At 40.0% G+C, this 25,609-nt stretch overlaps 2 protein-coding genes across 18 annotated transcripts in view; one reads left to right on the top strand and one right to left on the bottom strand.

The window, feature by feature from the left end:
- Positions 1-2,648, top strand: part of GART (phosphoribosylglycinamide formyltransferase, phosphoribosylglycinamide synthetase, phosphoribosylaminoimidazole synthetase) — a 42,348-nt gene extending 39,700 nt beyond the window's left edge. For 8 of the 14 annotated variants that reach the window (NM_001396157.1, NM_001396159.1, NM_001396158.1 and 5 more), the window contains one exon: positions 721-2,648. In NM_001396157.1, the coding sequence (NP_001383086.1) occupies positions 721-903 (183 nt within the window). In that variant the 3' untranslated portion in view covers positions 904-2,648. The remainder of the gene's footprint in view (positions 1-720) is intronic. The other 6 variants (XM_040706617.2, XM_046901618.1, XM_015299227.3 and 3 more) reach the window with 1 other exon arrangement.
- On the bottom strand, positions 2,492-25,609 carry GART-B (trifunctional purine biosynthetic protein adenosine-3). 4 transcript variants are annotated; one of them, XM_040666293.2, is made up of 23 exons: positions 25,523-25,609; positions 25,318-25,422; positions 23,419-23,567; positions 22,585-22,680; positions 21,802-21,976; positions 20,267-20,378; positions 19,669-19,728; positions 18,701-18,826; positions 17,880-17,964; positions 16,156-16,241; positions 15,499-15,667; positions 13,427-13,658; positions 13,199-13,293; positions 12,436-12,545; positions 11,181-11,379; positions 10,371-10,622; positions 9,921-10,073; positions 9,241-9,447; positions 8,140-8,283; positions 7,666-7,796; positions 5,749-5,890; positions 5,103-5,218; positions 2,492-4,418 (listed from the first exon to the last, which is right to left on the bottom strand). In XM_040666293.2, exons 3-23 carry the CDS (start codon positions 23,561-23,563, stop codon positions 4,146-4,148), a joined length of 3,108 nt encoding a protein of 1,035 aa, XP_040522227.1. In that variant the 5' UTR covers positions 23,564-23,567; positions 25,318-25,422; positions 25,523-25,609; the 3' UTR covers positions 2,492-4,145. The 4 variants fall into 4 exon arrangements, 3 of the variants coding, with proteins under 3 accessions (XP_040522227.1, XP_040522228.1, XP_040522229.1); XM_040666294.2 differs by having other exon boundaries at positions 25,552-25,609; XM_040666295.2 differs by lacking the exons at positions 2,492-4,418; positions 5,103-5,218; positions 5,749-5,890; ... (2 more) ...; positions 9,241-9,447; positions 9,921-10,073 and adding an exon at positions 10,788-10,820 and having other exon boundaries at positions 10,514-10,622.

The raw sequence follows: 25,609 nt of genomic DNA, 5'->3' as shown, positions 1-25,609 counted from the left end.
AATGCCAGGGGTCTCTCAGCATGGAAGATGTACTTTGTATCAGTTCAGGGAGACTTTTTCCATCTTGTTTGATCACCAGAGTTGACAATAACTATTTTCCAGTGTTCAACTGCATACTTCAGATTATCAGTGTTTTTCCACTATTCCTGGAATCTGTTTTCATGACTTTGGCTTTCCTTTGGCTTTCATGACTTTGTTTTCATGACTTTGGCTTTCCCTTGGAAAAAAAACAGTTTTTCTCTGTTTTTCTAGTTAGAAGAATTGCATTCCTTTCTCCATAACATCGCTTCTTCTCTGTGGCAATGAGAAGCCACAAACAAACAGCTGAGCTCTGCCTCGTTAACATGCAAAAGAGAGATCTGCCAGTCCTCTGGTCTAGCTCTATGTCAGTGCTGGCTAATTCACTTCTCTAAATTGAAATGTCATCGTTTGGTCCAATCCAGTCTGTCATGTTGTCAGTTAACACGGCTTTTGTTTTCTGGAGCAGAAATGCTACTCACTTCTCCTTTCCCTTTGCAACCTATGCTTCTGTCAGTTCCTCACAGACCAGTGTGTCAGCATCTTCTCTGCACTCCTCACGTTAGCCTCATTTCATGTTACCTGTAATAAAGTAATGGCAAACAGATTTCTGCAGCTGCTGGATTCCAGTAATTGTTCCACATCCATGCCCCCTCTCTCTCATCTTCCAACCGCACAATTTTCTGGTTATTGCTTCCACAGGAGGAGGTGGATGCCGGAGCAATCATTTTCCAAGAGGCAGTTCCAGTGAAGATTGGTGACACGGTGGAGACCCTGTCTGAGAGGGTGAAGGAGGCGGAGCACCGGGCTTTCCCTGCTGCCCTGCAGCTCGTCGCCAGTGGGGCCGTGCAGGTGGGCGAAGCTGGCAAGATCTGCTGGAAGTAGATCCTTGAATGTGGCAGCTGAAGTGCGTCCATTGATCAAAACAGAGGTCACAGTTGAAAAACACACCCGCTGTATTCTCTTCACAAAGCGGCCCAGATTCTGGCCATATCCACTGACTTCAAATATTGAACCTGCTCTCAGTCTGATACCAAATAGAATTAAACTTCTGCTGACCATTTGCCTTCAGGGATTCCCCCATCAATCTATACGTGAATTCCTCTCAGAGATCTTTCAGAGCCAAAAGAGCAGAGCCTGCTTTGGCCTGAGCAGAAAGGGAATTAGGACTGGATACAAAATGCATTCTCTGCTTGTGAGGCATTCCTTAAAACTTCTGCTGAAGTTAAGTGCCTAAATTCTGGGAATGGTATTTTCACCTAAAATAATGCTGATGCAAACCCAGGAAATGTTATAACTGAAAACAGTAAAGTCTTTTTCACAGTTGAATTATTGTGAAAAAGCACTCAGTTTTCTTTTAAAACATTTTCACAGCTATACCAGAATTTTTTTTTTACTGAAACTATCAATTTTCTTCTATATAAACCAGAAGCATCTGCTTGAAGCTCCTTGTCTATGTTTTAGAACTACTCTCGGAGGAAACCAGTTTCTATTCTGTGTCCTAATCTCAATTTGGATTTGAAATAAAAGTCTAATAATGTTAACTATTTAAATGTATCAGTATTTTTCCTTGGAATTCCCTTCCAAGGGTATAAAGTGAAGAAGGGATTTAAGAAGCAGAAGCTGTCTTCATCTGCCATGCCACAACTGTAAATCAGTTTCAGAGGTTACAGACGTGCAAGGATTGAGGTGAAATTCCAGAGTGTGGTGACCTTACTGTTGCCATGGCCAGATGGTCTGTGATAAAGAAACTCGCTGACAAAATATTCCTGTCATCATTTGTCACTGAAGATAAAGCTCAGGTGAATACAGAGGAAAATTACATGGTCGCATCTAAATTCACTTGCAGAATACAAGAATAAAGGCTGAGGGTTCAGCACAGCATTTATCTGTACAAGTCTACCTTTTCACAGAACGGTCATCCCCCAGGAAACAGCCCCCATGGATTGAAATCTTCCTCTCGCAGAGAGAGAAGGCAAAGGTGCAGGGAGCATCCTGCTCTGGTTGGAATCCAGTCTGCGCAAGGTCAGTGTATCAGCCGTGACACAGGACAGCTTTTAAGAAATTGTATTTAAATTAACTCATACAGTGGTGCTACTTGTTTTGCAAGGGGCGAAATCACTACCACTAATTGCACGGTTAATGGTTGTAACATTGCTAGAAGCAGTTTGATCAGTGCCAGGAAGGCCAAAAGCAGACAGCATGGCAACCCCAAATCCAAAACCCCAATTCATCACAGACATCTTGAGCAAGACTCAGGTATTTTGCTGTCTAAGAGTGATGAGAAATGGGATTAAAGTGCCTATCTGCATTTCTACAAATCCATAAAATGAAAATCTGTTGTGAAGTGGACATGAGTTACCAGATTAAAATACTACCACCACTCCCAGTCTCAGAGGGAGGCCATGAACTCCATTGAAGAAAGCTGTTTGGTGTGATGGTGATAGTATGGAGAACTACAGAGCACAATACCTTGCATTCTATAATCTTTTAATCATTTATTTGTTTGGTTTGAAACATCATCAATCATGCTTGCTATGCATTCCAAACAATACACAGCGTGAAGTAACTACAGGCCAAGAGCAAAATAAGCAACATGTTTATCATAAATATTAACTATGTATACCAAAGATTTGTTCATCTCTCCTTGTTACGGTTCTTCCTATTTCTCCTACATCAAGCTCCTTGCTCCTGCTGCCAGAGTGCAAAAGACAATACAGGTTACTGTACATAAATGCACAGCTTGCAGCAAGAAATGGAATTCCCCTTCCTCTTCCCTCCCCCTCCACTGAAACACCATTGAGATACACATTAAGTAAGTAAATAAATAAATAGGAGTTTCTGAATGGAGCTGACTTGTGCTCTCAAACAGCCTGACATGGCCAGCAGCAGTTACACAGCATGTCCTTTACTAGTACAAGATGCACAATTCCAAAACAAGAACATTTTCACTGCATCTAATGGCTGTCAGTGATCTCTCCCCAGGAAAAGTCAGCTCTGGCTACACGGCAAGTCAGGCTGGGGATGTCCTGCTGATTTCATGGATGGAGGAAGAAAAATGCCTGAAATCTGGTAACAGTTTCCAATCAATTTTCCACCCCACCAGATACAGAAGTTTTAACACCAAGTTCTGGGAACATCTGTTTGCAGTGCCTTCCAGGAACAGGGCAAAGTGTTAAGATTTATGTTTGATGTGCACTATTACACTGCACTGGCAATGTAATCTATGAAGGGTGGTTTGTTTCACTTTGTTTTGCCTTCTGAAGAGTTCCTGCCTTGCTGGCGTTTGGCTCTTCTGCTTGGCAGCTCGCTACACATCTGTTTGTTACAAGGGCCTACAAAGAGATTTTCATTTCAAAAGTAATTTCCATGCTCACTTTTGCCTACTTAAAGGCACAACACCAGATCAAAAGGACTGCTACAGTAATTTTGAACTCCTGATGATGGGCAAAGTTCACCATGTTGAAGGCTGAATTACTGAATACTACATGCTCTGTATTACCCTCCCACAAAGGCCCTGCTGGTGACAATAATCCAGAACGAGTATATGAATATACACGATTTCCAATGCAAACACTGTAAAATAGGACTGATGTCCAGTGCTGCTGCTTTATTCTTGGCTCTTAGCTACCTCAGACCTTCACCAGAGTCAGAGTGAAGGCATATCTGCAGTGGCAGCTAATGGTGCTTGCCACTGACCACACTGAGTTTGCAGGAGTAAACCAGCTGGCAGGAGTGGGTGGTGGTACTTGAAGGGAGCTTATATTCAGGAGGGAGACCAACTCTACACAGTGATAGTGATAGGATAAAGGGGAATGGTTCTAAACTAAAAGAGAGGAGATTTAGGTTAGATGTTAGGAGGAAATTTTTTACTGAGAGGGTGGTGAGGTGCTGGAATAGGTTGCCCAGAGAAATTGTGGATGCCCCATCCCTGGATGCAGAAAAAGAGAACAAAGAAATTCAAGATCTGAAATGAGTTTGGCTCCAACAGCCAGTTCTGCAAACTAAGTGTAACTAAATGTGCAAGCCCAGGAAAACTGATCATAGCTCAGAATGGAAACCTGGAACATCAATACACCTGCAAAGAAAAACACGTGGAGGGAAGGAAGGAGCAAGGGAAAACCTGGCTACACCACATCGTTTTCTTGTGGCTCTGGCATCACCAGAGAGGAAGTGCAGTCATTCTTCTCTTCTTGAAGGCACAGACTTTGCCTCTCTTGTTTCCAGCAGGTTTTACCATCAGCTCCTAACTGCACTGCCCCACTGGCCACCAGCTGCAGGGCGATTGGAAAAGCCCGGCACTCAGCTTCCTTAACCCTTTCTGACAGCATCTCCTCAGTGTCGTCTGCCTTCACAGATACCGGCTCCTGGTGGATTACTGCTTTTGGACAAGATTCCTCCTACAATAGAGATATTGGAAGAAGTCTTAGAAAAGGCTGGTCTGCATTGTCAGTGAGGTTATGGAAGATGTTCAAGGTCAGGTTGGATGGAGGCCTGGGCAGCCTGAGCTGGTGCGGGGCAGCCCTGCCCATGGCAGTGGGTTGGGGTCGGGTGGGCTTTAAGGTCCCTTCCTACCCAAAACTTTCTGTGATTCTATGATGAAGACAGGACACAGAAAGTCTCACAAGATTCCTCAAGTAAGCAGAACTGCAGTTGTGTGCAGGAGGCTATAAGTACATATGAGGGCCACCTCCATTAGGAATACATACATCGCATGTATTGGGTAGAGTGGGTAGAGACATGGTCTAGAAGACCTGGAAGGCATCTTGCTGTGTTTAGGAGAAAGTGGAAAAAAGTAAAGTCCATAATATGAAAGAAAAAGGCAGGACCTTGAGAAACCACAAATAAGTGGGTGAGAAGACAGAAACAAGGCAAGGAAAATGTGAAGAAGGGGCAGGGCCTGCAAAGGATCTCCCCAAACACAAAGAGTAAAGCCGTGCAAAATAATCCCTGCAAACTTCGTGTTTTACTGGTAACAACCCTAAGATCTCTACACATTCTTCTCATTTATTCGTGCTTCTGCCTTCAGAAAGAGGAGGAAAAAAAAAATCCTTTTCATCACTGTTAGTAAAGAGGACACTCACCAGGACAAAATGCACAGCGCAGCCAGTGACTTTGAATCCAGTTGGGAGGGATTGCTGATGGGTGTTTCTCGCCTTGATTGGTGGGAAAAGTGATGGGGAAGCATTCAGAATTTTCCCTAGAGACCAGGGGAGAGAAAGGAAAATCAATCTGAATGGAATTTCCTTTGAAAATAAAAGTGAGACCACCACTTCAAAACAGCATTCAGCACCTCAGGAGCTCAAAGAGCTGCCCCCAGAGCAGTCAGGACATAGCGGGACATTTCCATGCTTAAAAGCAAAAAGAGGCTCTCCAGCACAGCTCCTGGGAAAACAAGATGGTTATGCTACCTGCATAAAGAACCAAACTTCACTTGCTCCACGGGCATTTCTTCTTTCCAGCAAGAAGATATACAAACTCCATGACACTGCTTTTCGTCCCTCTGTCAGTAATTGTGCCAGCACAGGGCATTTCAGTGCCAATGCATAGTCAGAGCTGATGGCTGGAATGAATGGAAGCATGTGGCAGCCCCACTGATTTACATTCCAGTCCTCAGTGTCATCAAGGCCGAGGGAGATTTAACCAAGATGAAGATCTGTGACTGTGCTATTCTGGTAAACACAAGCATCTGTGTTTTAATTTCTCTTTTACAGGGTTATAATTTCTTACCTTTCCATTTCCTTAGAAAAGGACTGGACAATATTCTCATAAATCCTGAAAGACATATCAGTTCAACAGCAAATTCTTCAAGAACTCGATCAATTGTGCTGTCAAATTCAGAGCGACTCCCATATAACTTGTGATCAATCACCTAAAACATTAAAACACATCAAAAAGCATACCAAAGAAGTAACTTCATGTGAATGAGAGTAGTTTCTTGAATAACAAAGAAAAAATAAAACATATTCATTCCAGGACACTCAAAGACTTAATGAAGTATGAGCTTGCACATTATTCAGGATACTTGTGATTTATATAAGCATTCCTGGGAACATCCCAATCACTTGCTACTTAACACAGGCTGCTTCTCACAGCATGCTGTAATATACATATAAAATCTGCATTAAGAAAAGCCAGATGAAAAGAGAAACATGGATAAGACAGAAATAAGGAGGACATCTCCAGAATGCCTGGCCAAAGACTGAAGTAAAATCAACATCACCACCAGTCAGTCTATAGCTGCATAATGAAATGAATTTATCCAGAAAGACAACAAACTGACCAGAAATTCTGTGTAAGAGGAGGAGTGAAGTTCTGTTTTAATTCTACTCAACCACTTATCTCTGGGTCCTCAAGTACGTGTTGATTCCTTACTACTCCTGACTGTTCACAAAGACATTCAAATAAGGTGCTGATGGAGCTGTCATGCTCTTACCTAGGAAAATGTGAATGATTTTTTACACCATGTAGATTTTTTTCTCCTTTTTCTTGACAGAGTCTTTATACTGACAGAAAAAAAAAAAAAGTAATGTGGATCCAATTCAGCTGCTGAGGAAGTTGATGAAAGCTTTTTTAATGGATGGAGAGCCTCTAACAGCACTTAATGCTATCTGTATATACTTGTACAAATATAACTGTTCCAGATCATCAAACACTAGACAGAAGAGTTCCTGGTGGGCTGCATTTGAAATTACAAGTTGTTCAATGTTTTCAATAGCTACCTTCTACAGTATCATAGAATCATAGAAACAGGAAGGTTGGAAAAGACCTCTAAGACCACTCAGTCCAACTGTCAGCCCACCCCCACCACGCCCACTGCCCACGTCCCTCAGTGCCACATCCACACGGCTCTTCAACACCTCCAGGGACAGTGACTCCACCGCCTCCCTGGGCAGCCTGTGCCACTGCCTCACTGCTCTTTCTGAACAGAAATTGTTCCTAACATCCAACCTGAAACTCCCTTGGCGCAGCTTGAGGTCATTACCTCTCATCCTATCACTGTTACCTGGGAGAAGAGACTTCACAAAATATGATGACATGATATCATTCTTGTTCTGTGTCTTTGTTTTATGAAACAAACCAGTGAAAGTTTCCACAACACAGTACTACTTTACTGACCAAAAGCAGAAGATTCTTAGATAGTGCTGCTGAAACTGACTGTGCACATGAGGCAAAGGTCTTTCTAAGAAGGGATGAGCCAATGAGACAACATGCTTATATTTTTCACAGATCCTGAAGTCCTGCTGATTCTGTTACAGCTGTAAGCTGCTTGGGCTACAGGTTTAGATCTAAATCATCAAAGCACTTGCAAGAGTAGAATGTAAGCACACTCATTTCTGTGAGATTAAAGCACACCTTCAAGTGCAGGCACAAGCTTATTTTAAGTTCCTTCATAACCTGGACTGAAGCACCCACTGAAGAGACAGGAAATATGCTTACAGTCTCCAGTGAGCACTGTGTAAGGTCCACAGAACTTCCAGCTGTGTCCCTATTGATGACTTCAACAGTTCTGTGCTACATTCACTTATCTACATAAAAGGTTGAAACTAATATGAAACATGAATTCTTACTAAGCTTACATTAAAGACCTACAGATACAGTAGGTGTGAGGTGGTGGTATAGAAGAAAGAAAATAGGTGCCTTTACCCTGGTGGGGATTCCAGCACGGGCTGCATTTCGTAGTTCTTCCACACCAGACTTGCTGGAGATGACAAGGACAACTTGAGCACAGCTGCCTGGTTCTTTTGCATAATTGATGAGCGCAGCAAGATTTGTGCCTCAAATGGAAAGAGAGCAAACATTCATGAAATAGATAAGCATCTATGTCACTGAGAAGGGACTATCAGTTTTGTTTATCTAATAAAAATCTTAGTTTCAACAAATGCACAAATGGAAGAGGACAAAGCTTTATTTATTTATGCACTATGTATTTATGCACTAATAAATCTCATTTGTTAAGCAGTACAAAACACATTATTGAATCCCAGTCAAAATACAGCCTGTTTTCATAAGTCTCCGTAGACTACCAAAAAAAGTCAAGGTAGATGCAGTTATACCAGGGTTGAATTCAGCCTCTCTTTGTCTGAACGTTTCCCTGTGTGATGATAAACAAAAGCTTACCTGTTCCAGAGACGAGAACAGCTACTTTAACTTTGTTCTTTCTGGGCTGTTGTTGACTCTCTACAACAGTGTTATTCAGCAGATGCTGGGGGCTGCTCAGCTGCAGAGCTTCAAGAAGATTCTCAACTTTGATGTGAGAACCTCCTTCAAATATGTGCGGAAAACATTAAAAATAAAAGACTTTTGATCTTACTTTCCCTTCTAAAATTACTTTGCATAGTTCACTAATCATGAGTTTCAGTTAAGAAAACCTATCAGCCATAAATTTATGCTAGCACCAACTGAACTACAGAAATGGATAATAATTAAATAAACAAATCACACTAGTTGTGCTGACCTCTTTTGTGCTACCCATTGGCTGCAATGGGCTAGATATGGCATAGTACTTTTAAGGATTATCCCCATCTTTTACACTTCTCCTTTTCTCTCATATTGCAAAATGAAACTAATAGCGATGGTGACAGAGCTGACACTTCATTTTGACTGCCAAAACTGCTTCCCAAACTGTTCAGAAACCAGAGGAATTCCAGCTCATGTCTTGCTGTACATAATCATTGGACATACCAGAATGAAGACTTATTATTATCACCTGTGACTGTACACACCCTATCCTCAGTCTTTACATGGAATCCATGTGAGTTGGAAAGGTGTTGAAAAGGAAGTGTGTTGATTACCATAATTGTGCTAGAATATAATAGACTAAATAATGTTAAGAGTCCTTACAGACAGTCATCAGGTAAGAAACTGTTCAAGTAATATCATTCATCAAGCCATTTACTCCTTGTGGTATTTAATAACAAAATCTAGATGTGTAGGCATCAAGTAGCCTTAAGCCTAGTGAAATCACAAGAGAAAAATGTGAACTACAGATAATTTGCAACAGAACAGTTCCTACAGAACTAAGGACAATGGGTACCTCCCAGGAGATGCTCAGCACTTCACAGAATCACGCTAGAACAACTTATTCTGCATCAAATTAGAAGTAAATAGTGTATACCTAAATGGAAACCCCTCTGAAGGAGAGGTCCATCTGTTACACTTTCAGTCAAACCATACTATTTGATTTTTTTGTCTTCACATTCCATTAGGACATCTGCTTACCTGTGTGACAAGGGGCAACAACTTTCCCAATCAGCCAAGCTTCCTCATGTCTCTGTACATCCCTCAGAACATGCTGGGCCAACTCCTTCTGCACAACCAAGACTGCACCAATCCCACAATTAAATGTCTGGGCCATCTCCTTCTCAGAGAGGTTTCCTTCCTTGTAGAGCCAGCAGAAGATCTCAGGCATCTTCCAGTTAAGGGCATCTGAAAAAAAAGATTGGAAAATGTACTTGATCAGCAAATGTGCACTACCCATCTGCTATTATGTACAGTGATGTATATTACAAGAGCAGATACATATGAATTCTTGATATTTTAAGAATATTTCCCAAAGAGGACACTGACCCAACTTTCAGTCAAGCTTATGAGTACTGCTTAGGTAAGAGGTTTCTAGACATAATTTGTGCAAGACAAGGCCTTTCTTGTCTTGCACAAATTTCTGAGAACATATAGGAAATGATGGCAAATTGAAACATGCTCATCATTGATGAGCCATACGGATAAAGTTACAGATGACTTACACCTTTATCTCTTATATAAGAGACAAAGGAATCACATGACAAAACAACTTCTGGCTTTTTTGGACCATCTGAGCAGCTCCCTTCCTTCTCTTTCAAAGAAACAATGAATAGGAGTATAAATTTTGCCAAATAGAAACAGTCATATTTGATATTTACCCAGGACAGCGCTGACATGTTCTGGCAGGATTCGGGAGATGCCTTCCAGCAACCCTTCCTCAGCAATAAAGGCAAAAGACTTCACATGCCCTGAGCGAAGAACAGGCAGCAAAGATGGACTGTACAGTTTTGCTGGAGTCAGCAATACATCTCCTGCAAACAAAAGTGTCAATTCAAAGAGTTTTTTTTTTATTATTATTATTTATTAGGTGTTTTGATGGGAATGCTTCTTTGAACAGGTTCCCCTTGATCTTTCTGGCAGACAGATTTGTAAAGTAGCAAACAGTGTTGGTCCACTCCTCCAAAACTAGAGAAGCAAGACCTACCTACCCCAAAGACTGACTAACACTAATCCATCTTGACATAAACAACCCTTGGCAGCACCTAGTTATGAAAACATCTACACACGATCCATTTGGAGGCTTGCTTCTGAGAAAGAAAATACTTTACCTAGAGTCTTGTCACCACAACTGCCAGGGGCTGGGGAGGAGTAGTGCAGGGAGGACACTAAGAGTATCTTCCTTATGATGGTAAAGGCTCGGCCGTGAATCCCAGAAGAGGCCAGTCCAATAAACACATCCTCCTCATCAGCTCTCTGCAGACCCAAAAGCATCTGTCCTCGCTCCACTGCACCAACCACAAAGCCAGCTAAGTCATATTCTCCAGAAGAATATATGCTAGTCACCTCAGCAATCTCCCTGCCTAAATGGGGGATAAAAAGCAGTCAGCATGAGCTGTAAACAGATTTTACTGTTAACTTTAAACCCTTGGCATCTCTTAAAATAGGTAACATATCCAGGACAGCTGTAGAGACATACAGCCTAAACAGCACATTCAGACACATTTTAAAAGTTCATTGTTTCTTACCTCATAGCTTCAACAAAACAAAGCTTCATTAACCTAATGAAAGAAGAAAGGTGTTTTTTTTTTTGCATTTTGCACTACTTACCTGACACTTCTCTGCTATGAGGAACATCAGAGCAGGAATGAAAACGTTTGCACCTTGAGAGTATAAGGTATGGACAATTTTGATCTCCTTTGTACAAGGATAGATAAGACAGACCCAGGATCCAAAAAGCAAAAATCATTCTTCCATGCTGACTTGTTTCATAAATCAAGAAGATTTTGTGCCCTTTTTCCCCCCCGAAACAGAAACCAAAGGTTCTAATGCTATATAATAGAGCTGCCTATGAACTCTATTCACTAATAATCATTTTAACATCAGAATCTTCAAATGCCAAAGAAGAGGTGTGTTCATACCTAGGAAAGCACATCCTGCATTTCTGCATGCTTCAGCTATTCCTTCTTTGATTGCTTCAGTCACTTTGACATCAAGTTTGCCACAGGAAAAATAGGTGAGAAAGAAGAGGGGCTCTGCTCCTTGAGCTAGGATGTCATTAACACACAAGGCAACCAGGTCCTGACCTATGGTGTCATGTCTCTTACATGCTTGTGCAATCTGCAAAACATGGTAGGAACCAGAAGTGCTGACGGGAGATACAGAAAATTCAGATGGCAATCAAATAAGCAGAAATCTTCATTTCCTTGATAAGGATCACGACAGAACATACAGGTGGAAAATATCTAGTAGATCATCTAGTTTAAATTAAGAGAAAACAGCTGACTATTTTGAAGAGAAAATAAGTATATATTTTTAAGCATTCTTTCAAATTCTAACTACTGCTACTCATAAATTGTTATTTGGGGTTGTTTGTTTGTTTACTTTGGAATATTATGTCAAATAGGGCATAAGAGGTACCTTAAATCAATTATGAATTCTTGGGACATCCAACCTGCAGAACATCCTAGCAATTTTCATAAATAATACTAGGTTGCTTAAACATTACTGTGTGCTCTGCAATGCCCATTGATTTCCCTGGGCTACACAGCAAAATGGAAGCAATATCATTAAGCAGTGTTTTGTTCATCTGCAAGTTGACAAGGAATGAGATTCTCCACTCCCACCAGGAGTCTTTTGGCCCAGCTACTTCATGACATGGAGAACATAGGCCTGGTTTACAAGCTTCCTTGATAGGCAGGTCTTCTATAGTGTAAAATGTTATTAAACCTCATGAAGGCTGCTATTGAATTTAAAAATAATAATAAATCCTTTTATCACCCAGTGACCTGACAGAGGTAATCATGCTACCTCTGCATACCATTTATTAAACTCAGACTGACAGTAATCATTTCAGCACTTTTCTATACCAATTTTTCCCTGAACCGATCCTTCTCAAAGCCAACAGACTTCCCAGCAGAAATTCTGGTTCTAAGTTCCTCAAGTGCGTGACTAAATGTTTTATTATCATCACAAAATAGCCAGAATATCCACATTCTCAATACCATATGTGCATATTTTGCTCAAGTGATCATCTATGAAGCTCAATTGACTACTGCAGTGGATTTAGGATGTATATGTAATGTTCAGAAGGGTGCAGATGGTGCAACTGGCTGTGGCACTTAAAATAGTCTTGGGAGATAAAATGAGCTTTGCTACAGTCAAACTGCAAATTACCTGAAGTTTAGGTCCAAGGCCTTTAGTTTGAGATACCAAGATAGGATCATCATAACCAGATGCTTTTAAATCGAAGAAACCAGCAAAGCCTCTTAGTTCTGAATGACTGCCTGCCAAATACAAATATGTAAAGGATTGTTTTTAAGGTAAATAAAAAGACCTAAAACATGCACCAAGCAAGTATTGCAGATTTATTGGACAAGACAAAACAGACAAAATATATGTAGCTTTATGAAGGTTGGACTCTAAAGTCATATATTTCATGGTGCTGTTGAATTTTAACAGCTCACTTTTCTTTTTCTTCTTCTATAGGCTAAAAAAAAAAAAGAAGAAGAAGAAGAAGAAGAAGAAATTTTCTTTAACAGATCAGTACTAAGAGTAAAGAGGCAAATAGAGTTCTGAAGGGCAAACAATAAGTTCAGTAACTGTCAGCTACATCCCAAAAATTGTTTGGGTTTTGTGCTCCTACATACAGCTGGTGGGATGACTTTTGTCCAAAATCATTCAATGAATCCAACAGTTATTCTGTTCACTAGACTACCCTTGAAAAAGTGCAATCACTCTCATGATAAGCCAACTATCTTTTAAGTAAGATATAAGGAGGAATGAGAAAGAAATGAGTTTTCATTTTTCATGGTGACACAAGTATCTCAAACTCGGTTTCAGTGCCAAGAGACTGTCTACGCAACTACTGGGGAAAAAAAACGTTGTGGTCTCATTAGATATACTGAGGAAATTCAAAGATTGTTGTTCCTAATCTTACCTGATCTGGTACGACTTACAATTGATCCTTTCGGCTGATAAAACAAAACATCACTGGTTACAGCTTCCACACATCTCTCCTTGTATATGAAACCCCTGCAGGGAGGAAAGGACATGCTAGCAGCAATAGCTACGTTTTCTGTATAGATCATCACTCATCACACAAAGGGTAACAAGGGATATAACTTTGGACTAGTATCAACTTCTACTAGTGCCTATGCTTACATACAGAGACTGTTTGAGAAGTCGAATACCCCGATGGCCAATGTCCCTCCTGTACGTGGCACCCTTGAAACGTATGGCTGCTACTCCCCTGTTGGCTTCTCCCAGTGCTGTCATCAAATCCTCCTTAACAGCAGTAATGGAGAGGACTCTGCCACCACTTGTAACCACTCTGCCATCCTTCAGCGTTGTGCCAGCATGGAACACCTGCAGTCCTAACTCTTTGGCTTGAAGCAGCCCTACAAAAGCAAAAGGAACTCTGAATATTTTAAATCACGTACTGTATTAGTAAAGCAGTGAAGACTGAAGTCCTTTCTTCAGTCAAGGGAGAACAATGAAGCTTCCCATTTTACCTTTCTTATGAGAAACAGCATCACCAGTGATGGGCATCACACTTCACTGGCCCAAAGATTCCCTTCTGAGAGAGCTGGTAAGGACACAGATCACACAGGAACAGAAAAAGAAGGGGGATCTAGATACCACTGCAGGACATACAACTACGCTGTGCTAGGGAAAAGCTGTACTGTAACTGGGAATAACTTCTACAGGGCTTTCCAGATTAAATAATTCCACAATTCATAGCAATTTATTACTTGGACTCCCCCTGATATTAAATTATTAATGTTAATGGCACTGCCCTAGCCATATTGCTATGACCATTTCACACAATACCCTACCATATTTGCAATCCATGCTTTATAAACATTTGCAGGTTTGCATTTTGTTATTTTGTTTCTGTTTATTTTGCTGTTAGAGGATTTTTTGGAAGATCGTATTTTGAGGAGAAAATAAGGGAAGAGGAGGAACTGCTGCCATCACCTGGAGAAAGCAAAGCAAAAGACACTTTTCCTTTTGCCTACATAGATTTTATAGGCAAGTAAAAGTAACCTTTAAACTTGCTGAAATTCTGTTGCACAATCACAGCACTGTCTTGACAAGGGCAAAGCTGAGCACCAGCTGGCCTTGCCACAGTGGAAACTTAGTTCCCTCTTATTGTGTCCTAAGGAATACCCCAGAGTAAAGTGTTTGTTAAGCTACTAAAATGCAGGATTCGGTGTGAGTTCCAGAGTCTGACTACTGAAAGGAAACTCACCTAGCAGAGGGATTTGTTCAGTTATATGGTTTGCATTTTCACACTTACACAAATGCAGAGTTTTCCAGAATATCACTCAGAAAACAAAGTTAATGTAGTAGCTGAACTGGAATGGGAGGGTGAGCAAGGACAACACAGCAGCAGAAATCTTGACAAGAGAAAAAGCAACATAACATGACCTCCCTGGGCGATGTAGGATAACAGGAGTTCTGAAAAATAAATGCCCTTGATACAAGATCAGCTGTCTGTGTTGAACTGGCAAAGCAGAAGCAAAGGGGGAAGGAGACAGTTCTGCAACAATTCCTTTTGTTGGCTTTTTTTCACTTAAAAAACAAAACAAAACAAAAAAAAAACCTTAATGTAACATTGCAGCATGATAAAGTTAATAAAGAAAATGAGAATTGATCTAAAAGTCCACATGCTCACCTTTCCAAAAACCCTTCAAGCTCTATGAAAAAGAGGGGCTTTTGAGTTATACAGCAATGACCCAGACTGGCTGACATAAGGCAAGGAACCAAACTGACATTGGAGGTCATTCTGTTTTAAAGGTCCTTAGATCTTACCCTTACCTAAGATAACGTGACTCTGGCAAAAGCAAAAGCTAGCACAAAGCAGTCATGGCCAGACAATGCTGTGGTCCACATTTCCAACACTTTATGCAAATACTCCATGTGGATGCACCAGAGTTTTTCCAGGAGGATATAACACTCTATCACCTTATCTCAACCAGCTACAGACTTTAAAGAATGATGCACTGTTGAACATTTAGGCCCTATGCCACTTTGGACAGGCAAGCTTTCCAGATAAACAATCCTACTGATCAGTTATTTCTTCCACAAGGACAAGGAGTGACAGATGAAGGCAGATTCTGATGAGCGTGAGGAGTGGGATAGAGGAAAGCAGGACAACTCTCTGTGAGAAGAGGTAAATGCAAGCCTTCCCAAGTACCGGGCTAGAGAAAATATTTAATAATCTGCTTGAGTTACCTGTTACTTCCATGCCTTTGTCATAATCTCCTGGATATCCTAGACTTGCCATGACCACACACACAGCTGTACTATTTTCTGACCAGGCTGGCATGAAGCTGCAGAGTTTGCCATCAATTGCTGCTTGAATCACTTCATAAAAATCATTTTTAAGCAGTGGAAGAATTACCTGCATAAAATTTTCATAGTGAAAGAAGTTAATTCCTCTTTTGCTGACTTATGAAAATGAACGTAGGGAAAATTCAATTAACAGAGTAAAATCAGTACCTGCCAAACTGAAAATACTGTATTTCCCTGTATCTGTAGAATGGAAAGCATTGATGAACACTAATTTGCAGCAGCTTTTTGCAACAGGCAGAAATTCATAACGAGATTACGAAGAGACATGAATTCGTGCCGCTCCTTGTATGTTTCTATCCAGAAGAATAAAACGGAAGGAGCAGCACTTTAACTTAAATTCTTTAACTAATAATTCACAGAAGCTTACCAGCTAAAATTTTAAGTTACCTCATACACTGTCTAAGACATTCAGCTCCGCACGTTGAGGGGAAGGAAGACAGAAATCCAAATATATTATGCAAATTTCCCAAGGGGTATGATACAACAGTCAGAGTTAAAGAAGGAAGCACATGTAAGTTTTCAGTGTCTGTCACTCACCTGGCACTGGGGGTCACCAAACTGACATTTAAAGTTTAAAATTTTCACACCATCTTTGGTAAGCATTAACCCCGCCTGCAGCACACCTGAGCAGAAAGAGCACAGTCATCAGGCAAATCAATTTAAATGTTCATTTTTCAACAACTCTTTCAAATGCAATCTAAAGCTTTGGAATGAGGGATGCATTTCTGTGAACTGTAAGAAATTAGGAGCAGGGATTGAGCAAGCAGTTGTCATAAACAAGTCATAATAGTTCCACAGTAACCATCAAAGTGGCTCACAGCAATGTGACAAATATTTCATCTCATTCTAGACTGAATACAATGGAAAGCAACCTTCTGCTACGGCCCTCTAATTGGATCCAGAGATCCAATCGAACAGATAGGATATAAAAAAAAACAACAAAAACCCCACAATGAAACAATTTCCATAAAACATCGACACAGATCTTGCAATTTTCTTATTATTGAGTGTACTACTGCTATCCATAAATATAGATATGTCACTCTGCATTTCAGGCAAAAATACCAAAACAAAACTCGTGACCATTACTAATAGACAGAAACAAATATTTTCTGAAGTTGGTATTCTGTGATTTCTACTACAGCACACACATGCACATAACTTGTTCCACTGGAACAGGTTGCCCAAGGAGGCTGTGGATGCCCCATCCCTGGAGGCTTCAAGGCCAGGCTGGATGTGGCTCTGGGCAGCCTGGTCTGGTGGTTGGTGACCCTGCACATAGCAGGGGGGTTGAAACTCGATGATCTTTGAGGTCCTTTTCAACCCAGGCCATTCTATGATTCTATAATGATCTGAAGTGGGCCTTTCATTTTATCATGCCTAGAGAATAACAAGTGTTAAATATTAATCCCCACAAAGCATCAGGTCCCCCAGCATCATCCTGAAAATGCTCAACACACATTCATTTCTTACTGCAGCATTGTAAAATCTTACCGACCATTGTAGAAAAGTTATCAAATAGCTGAGAATACATTGCATCTCCCAAGAGTAGAACATAATTCTTTTCACATATGTAATCTTGGCAGTTGTCGTTACCTAGAGCAGCTGTTGGCCTACTGTGACAGTGGTGAGCATCTTATTTCCTTTTCCAAAAGTTCTTAAGGCAAAGATCTTAAGAAAACTTAAACTGCCATACACAGAAGCGAACAGCATGAATGAACTTAAGAATACATTATACCTCAACCTACAAAGAATGTGCCTGCAACTGTTATAAAATGTTCTAATTCCATAAAAATGCAGTATGTTCTATAGTCCACCATTATTCAGATTGAGTATTTTCAAGCTAGTGAGGTTAAAATGCTACAGTTGTAAAAATCAGGGGCAAGGGCCTGCATAGTTCACAAGTTTCCCACATTCTGGCTGATGTTTTTGTTTTATAACTAATAAGAAATGCATCTGTTAGCCTGTACTGCACAAAAAAATAAAATAAAATAAAATAAAATAAAATAAAATAAAATAAAATAAAATAATAACAGACCGGGCACAATACATCTACTGAAATGCCATCTGAAGAAGAAAGTTCTCTCCAAAGGAAAAGCCATAAACCAAATCAGTAAGGCTTAATACTCCATGAAAAATGAACCTTTTTTACCTTTTTTTCTTTTTTGGATAAATATCATTTAGAATTAAAAAGCAATCCCAAACAACGAAACTAATCTTGATAGAACTTTACCTTCATTTTCAGTTGAATGCATACTCACCTACATATGCTGCTCCTTCTTGTCTCAGACTATCAATCACATGTTGAAGGATAGCATCATTGATTTTCTCTAGAACTTCTGGAACCTGATGATCAACATCAAATTGATTGACACAGTAATGATATTTGTTGAACTAGCTCTTGGTTCTGGAAGGACTGGGGTAAGTGAATGCCTCAGCTGCCACTCCCACCTAGTATGCTCCTCACATTATGGTGTTACTGCCCTGAAGGACAGATATACTGATGCTGTCTCTCAAATTTTTTTCTATTTCCTTCTTTCTTTACAGGGCCAACTTTAAGGAAGTTTGAGACACTGGAAACCTAGGCCATACACAGTAAGATTGTTTCTGTACTTGTAAAAAATCACACTAATGATATACTTGAGCAGCATGCGTTAATAACAGTAAACGCAAGATTATGTTCAAGACAAGGACTTCAGGCATGTGGCAAATTTTGCTGGAACATTTCAAATGATGTTAATGGGAGCAAAGAAACACAAACCTTAGAAGTAATGTAAAAGGTAAATACCAAGTTTGGTAGGAAGGAAAAAATAAACCCCAAGTTTATAGAGAAAGAAAAAGTAAACACCAAGTTTAGGAATAATGGAAAAGATAAAAGAGAGACTATTCCTCAGAGCACAGGCAAAAGAAATCCTACAGAAGGACTGCTAAAGCTTGAGCCCTGTGTTGCTCTTACACAAGCACAGTATCAATCAACTCCACAAGAAATTCAGCCTATGTGATAGTAACAAGGTTGAGCCCTAAAGGTTCATTAACCACAGGTGTGATCAGCTTTACTGCAGGCCAAGGAAGACTGCTGTACCTGAGGAACCGGGCAGTAGGCTCCCATCCCTCCAGTGTTTGGACCCTGGTCGCCATCCAATAACCGTTTGTGGGCCTGGGCTGGGGGCACTGAGGCAACAGTGACACCATCCGTGAAACACAGGCACTGTTAAGAGAGGCACAAGACACAGGAACAGTGACAACATCCTGTGCCATGGGAAGTTAACACTACCAGTCATAGGCTGAGGTAAATTTAGGAATCTGCCAGGAAAAGTTAGGAATCCAAGCTAAAAAGCAACGGGATCCATTCATTGTGCTGCAAGGCTGATGACACAAAGAATTCAATGAACTCTCTTTTCCTTAGTTTTAAATGACAAAGATAAACGATGGCCCTCATAAGAATGACTTTTTTAAGAACCAGATCTTGACCTATCCATCTATAACTGGACATGTGCTTACCTTAAGGCTTAACAGAATTACTTGTGTGTTTGAAGTTTAACACCTTTGCTTGCAGATCTGAGGCCTGAATGAGTGTGAGGTATTCTCAATGCAGAACAAACCTTTCACAAATATTTTTTGTTTTCAGTTTGTCACATAGCATATAGCACACATTATTAAGTTTTATCTTGCCACTGAATAATAACCCACAGTAAAAGAAGTCCTGAAGTGGGCACTAAGTATTAGCACAGAATTAATGATGTAACAAGTATTACCAAGACAAGGTCCATACAAAAATGTTTTAGGTGACCCTAGGGGAAAAAAAAAAAAAGATAGATTTCCACATAAAAAGACTACCATAATTGCAAGTGTATGGCTAGAGTAGGAAAAAAATCTGCTGACGTCATAATTGGTTAGTATGACATCAAATTGTTTACCTTGCACATTTATTTATTTGTCAAATACAACAAACATACAAAACTATTTGAAACAATAAATGTGTGGTTATGCACAAAACATAGCAATAATGCCAAGGAATAAAAGCACATAACTATGAAATTGATCACATACAGAAAGTTCTTCCCCTTGAAGAAGTTCTTCAATGACAACCATCTCTCCAAACATCCTGTCCTGCACACACAAAAAAGTCATCAGTCACTAAACATAGCATCTAATGGCTAAATCCTCTTTATTTTCTGTTATCAGAAAAGACAATGGATATGAAAAGCAGCAGCTTGTCTGAATCCTGGGATGCTGGGCAAAGCTCACAGAATCTCACTCAGAGATAAGGAAGACACATTGTCAGGCACCAGGAGCAAAAGGGAAATGGAAAAGCTGGAGAGTCAGTAAAGTGGGACCTAGTGCTGGAATGTGAGTTCAGTCACAAACTCCACAGAGCCCTGCTAAGTGCCCACCAGCTGTGGGTAAACCTAAGAGGAACTCCCCAGTACCCACAAGGATGAGGAGCAGGGAGTAAGTCCCACAGTGATTAAATATGTCAGACATGCAGACTGAAGCACCAAACGTAAGGAATACATGCAGCTAGGCAGCAGCAGTGCTAATTTCCAGCCTTAATGTGCAAGCTGGATAGATGCAGTTTTGGGGTTCCTCCTGTTCTTAGTCAAAGACATGAATTGCATTCCCACTATTTAATTAAAGACTTCTCCACCTGCATAATCTCTTGGACAGCTTTGCAGGCTTCCTCTTTGCTGGCTGCAATAGTCACTTTCTTTCTAGCTGCAGGGCCCCTTGCCCGTACTACTCGAGCAGGAAAGTCTGTGCTTTAAAAGGAAAGCAAAAGATTCAGGCATCTCTACTGCATCCCATGAAAGGCACATCTTTAAGCTGAATGTTTCCCATTTTCTTCCCTTTTTATAAATGTTTAAGGAATAACACATCAGAAAAATACATTCCCTGCCAGTCCACCCTATCGTAGAGGTGAACAGCCTTTTGTAGTCATTGATATAGGACTGTGAATTGGAAATCCATGAATTCTGGTTCTGATACCACCTCACTATATACACTTGGACATGTCACTTAACTTTAATACCGTGTGCAGTGTCTTCCTCTTTTCCCTGATTTGGGTTACTATTTTATTCATGTCATAGGGTTGTAAAGATGAATTCATTTGTTGGCTTATAACATTTGATTGTACTACAGAAACCTATTAACCACCATGGAAATTCTGACTAGGGTTGTAAGGTTAAGCTTAATTTAGGTCTAACATATCAAGGCTATGCTAGAACTAGGGTATTAACACTGTTTACTTGTGAACACAAACTAAATCTGGAAAGAGGAAAAAAAAAATAAACACAACAAAAAGACAGCACAGCTTATTTTAACTACACTTTATCCATTCACTTCTCTCCAGTTTGCGGTCAAATGGAATGTCCCTTTCAAAGAGCTGATTCATCATACTAGTGTAGTTTATGAAACACCTCACTCCTCTTTTCCACGTTGTAATTTATATTAGGATAAACCACAACCCTAGATTTTTACAAGCAGCCAAAGTGGGCTCACACAGAGCTCCTTTTCTCTGCTACTTAATAAGCTGAACTGTGATACTGTTTTGCTTTTGAAGTCTTAGGCACAGTTACAGACATAGAAGTTGGCCTGTTTCTCTACGTGGCCATGCTATAGACAATGCTGTCACAGGGCAGAAAGTTATTCTCCCAAATGATCCGCCATGGCTTTTGAGGTGTTACTGATCAAAGCAATTGCAGAGATATGCAGTCACTTTTCTCTCATATGTAGAGAGAGATCTGTGCAGTGCTGAAGAATGAAGATTCTTTAAATTATCAGTATTTAGCCAGTTCCTCCCAAATCACACTACAGAGATGCTGCTGTTATCTGTCTGTATAGAAATGATTTTTATCCCTTCTTACCCTCACACAAAAATTTACTGAAGTCTTTTTCTCTGCCACATCTTTTCTTTTAAATGGCTAACTAGCATCCTGATGAAGCTGATTTAAGAGAAGAGGACTGGTGATCTGTGAACAGAAAAATCAACCTGTTTAAGTGCCTTGCTCTTTCACTGTCTGTCTCTGGTTGTAAAATTGATTCAAAAATATTCGGTAGCTACTTAAAAAGATGAACATTTGAAAACAAAACACTAACTCACTAGTTCTAGGTAACTATTATGGGCAAAGGCCAAGTGCATAAACAACCCAACAGAGAAGGTATTTCCTCTATCAAAGCACTTACCTGATAATAAACCTACAGGCTTCCTGGGGATTAGTAAAAGCTTTCCATCTCGCTGTTGGGATCCCATGTCGATCCAGAAAGGCTTTGGCAAAACTGGTATTGGATGCTAGCTGAGCTGCTTTTGCTGACGGTCCAAAACATCTTACTCCAGCTGCTTGTAAGTCGTCAACAATACCTAGTTATCAAAAAACAGCAAAAGAATCAAGCCATCTCTTTAGAAACATTCTAACACACATAACCATTCCAGCATTCTGCTAACGCTTCTCATTGCCTCAAACAACTAATCCACTCTTAAAACAAGGTTCTGAATATCCAGTGATCTTCTTTCATATTGCTAAGCAGTGTCACAGTTACCAACTCATGGCTATACGACTGTTTGGTACTTCTGTTCACTCCTTAAGACTTGGGAGATCTTAAATACCACATTACAGTAAATGTCAGTGATGGTTTGGATACTGTTACATAAAGCAGCAACGTTGTGACTGTTGCAAGAAAACTCTTTATAGCAAAAAACACCGCAGAAGATACAAGAATACTTGTAACCATTACTGATTAGCAGTCTTCCATGGTTTCCCCTGTTGGTTTCTAATATATGAAAAGCAGCATACAGCTACTGAACCAAAAATTTCAGGTGGCTGCAACTTGCATCTACAAGACACTCCAAATTTTCTTGCACTTTAGTTTAATTCTGTTAGTGTGTGCATTCAAATCCCAAAGAGATCATTTTAAAGCAAGAGTCAATGTGCTGATTTTTACTGTCAAGATAATTTACTCCAGCCTTACCAGCTGCCAAAAGAGTTTCTTGTCCAACTACTACAAGTCCAATGTTGTGATCTTTGCAGAACTGGGTAACAATAGTGTGGTTGCTCACTAAAACAGCTGAAAAGGAAAAGGATATATAAGAAGATATTGCTACAAAGCCTAAATAAGAAATGGAAGATAAAAGTTTCAGTGTTCGATCTCCCGTAAAAGTATGATTAGAAAACTGAAAGATCCAGCAGCCCACGAAGGGCAAAGTGAAACAAATAATACAATAACAACAGAGTGCAGAATGAAAAGTGAACATTTCCAGTTTACGCTGCTCTCTTTAATATACATTCACTAACTTATGCACTGTCTTCCATTTCATATATATGATCAGTATAAACTTTTCGAAGTTGCTTATCATAGCAGACTTAAAACTTCTAAAAATGAAACCTTAAGTTCATAAGAAAACTCAAGCTTAAGATCTGAGCTAAGATTTAATCAATGTTAGTGAATGAGTTAACTACATTTAGCTGAGCAGTCTAGGCAGACATCAAAGTATTTGCCAACAAGAAGGTAGTATCTTTGAGCCTTCTCTTCCACTGCTAAGCTGGAATGAAATTTGTGAAGCATAACAAACAGTAGAAGGAGGTACAGAAGTACAGAGTTTCATATAAACCTCACTATCTTAAGAAGTTAAGATAAAAGTAGATACAATATGATGTTTTATTAAATAACTTGCAGTACCAGTAAAAGAAAAGAACTGCTGTCTTCTACTGACTGAATTCAAATGTGGTCAGTTCCGTTTCAGTTCCTGCATCTGTACTACCAACTGTTTGCCACAGTATTTGATTTTTTTCCCCTCTTTTTTACCTGAATTTGAAATTTTTCCATTGTCGGCTGTCCCTGCATTTCCAGGAGCAACAAACACATGTTTTACGTGTGGAGACTGGGCCAGCTTCCAGGCCAATGCATGCTCTCTCCCTCCACTGCCAATCACAAGCACTCGATCAGCCATTAGCCTGTGCAAACCCAGAATCATCATGTTGATTACTATCTACTTATTCCACAAACCCAAGTAAAAAAGCAAAAAAAAAAAAAAAAAAAAAGTTACATCCTTCAATTATAGATGGTAAGTAATAGCAACACAGTTATTATCAGAAAGATATCTACAAGACATCACAATTATAGAATCATAGACTTATGGAATCATAGAATCACAGAATGGCTTTGGTTGGAAGGGATCCCAAAGATCATCTAATTCCAAACCTCTGTCGCGGGCAGGATTGCCAGCCATTAGGTCAGGCACTAGATCAGGTTGCCCAAGGCCCTATCCAACCTGGCCTTGGAACAGAACACAGTGACTGCATCAGTAGTGTCATTGGATGGTTGCACCGTTTGCATTCTGATTCAAATAGTGACCACAGTCAAATCATGGAGAATTTTTCCATTTGTTTCAGCACTGTCAAGATTTCTTCTCTTAAGCAGTCAGGCTGAAATAATCTTCTGATGTCTAGATCTCATAATATCCACACAACTGAAGAGGATGGGACAGAAAGCTCTAGGTAACTTAGTGGGTATCTCAAACTGAACACTGTGGTCAATCTGGGAACTTTCATGAGTGTAAACATCGTCAATAGTAAATGGCAAAGACAGTTTTCAGACAGGTTTTATACTTTGACAATTGCTAAGAGGGTAACTTGAGCAGAATTGCATGCTCAGTAAAAGAACAACTGTTAATTTCACTACCACACTGACATTTAAAACGGGTCCTCAATAACATTTCTAGGCAAATTACTTTTGATTTATTTCAGAAATATTATCATACCATATCTGCCAATTTTATTTTTCCGTACGCGCTGAATGTGGACAAATGTCAGAAAGAAAAATAATCTCAGAGCATGACCTTTAAGGACGATGCTATGGGCATAAAGCAGTCCTTACCCAGGAAATACATAATAAATTAAAGTTGCCATGAAATAACAGCTTTCTAGGCAACATTGTCAGCCTTTTCCAAAGAAATCATGACTGTTGGTCTGAGTTCATTATGTAGCTTCCAAAGGTTAACAGAAGCTAAATGTGTGACGCTGAGTTATTATTGTGATACAACAATAATCATGTTCCTAGTTCCTGAGACAGCTTTAAGATGTCTTTACCTAATGTCAACAAAGTAAAATTTAACTATATATTTTCATAGTTATTAAATTGTCCAAGTGCAATATAAGTACTTCAGGCACCCTGTCCTGGGGAATTATAGGCTGCCATGGATTATCTAAGAGAGATTTTAAATTTTAAGTACTGTGCTTTATGCACGTAAACAGGGAGAGTGTGCTTAATGCTCTATCAATCGCTAGACCCATTTCCTGGCAGAAGAATTTTGTTTCTTTTTCCTTCATACTGTGTAAGTGTCCAACATGTCAGCCTTTGTCTTTTCTTTTTTCACTGCTTGACAAATATTCCTGTTATCACAAGGAAGGTGCCGTGAGCTTAAAAGTAAGGAGTAAGAACTGCTGTATCGATAGCAAAGATGCACTCTACAAAGCTTCAGTGGTAAATAATAAAAAGCCAAGTGTCTTTAAAAGCAAAATTGTTTTTCTCTTAATTATCATTTCACAATTTCCATTTTACATCACAGTGAGGACACACAAAAAAACCCCACTTTTTTTGCAAAGCAACTTGCATGCATACAGGACGAAAAGAAAGCCATAAAACAGCCAGTCCTAGGGGAAGGGCTGTGCAGAGGGGAATCTCGCTTGGAGCATCTTTCCTTACCGTGTCAGACTCTGCAGCTTGCTCACACAAAAGGCTGAGGAGTCCTCCTGATGAATTCAAGTTTTCCTTCTGCTCCTGCTTCAGATCCAAATGACTTCTGATCCCCTAAAGCCAGGGATAAGAATGAGAGGGTGAAAGAAGCAGATAGACATTCATGCTGCCCTGTCCCCTCTTATCCTGTCTGATGGTAGCCTGGCAGCATCACCTTAGTGCCTCCTGCTGTATGAAACAGACCTCCCCAGAAACTTCAGCAGTGTGCACTGTTCTTCTCTCTTTCCATTTTTCCATAGCT

Source organism: Gallus gallus, chromosome 1 (assembly GCF_016699485.2).
Source record: "Gallus gallus isolate bGalGal1 chromosome 1, bGalGal1.mat.broiler.GRCg7b, whole genome shotgun sequence".
Lineage (NCBI taxonomy): Eukaryota > Metazoa > Chordata > Aves > Galliformes > Phasianidae > Gallus > Gallus gallus.
This window is presented reverse-complemented; position numbering and strand designations above follow the sequence as displayed.

Coding starts and splice junctions, on each gene's coding strand:
- GART-B (XM_040666293.2), bottom strand. CDS start 23,563: ATGGCTGATCGAGTGCTTGTGATTGGCAGTGGAGGGAGAGAGCATGCA. Junction 21,977..22,584: donor AGAAACTCTTTTGGCAGCTG/GTAAGGCTGGAG, acceptor TTTGATAACTAG/GTATTGTTGACGACTTACAA. Junction 16,242..17,879: donor AGAAGGAGCAGCATATGTAG/GTGAGTATGCAT, acceptor CTTTCTGCTCAG/GTGTGCTGCAGGCGGGGTTA.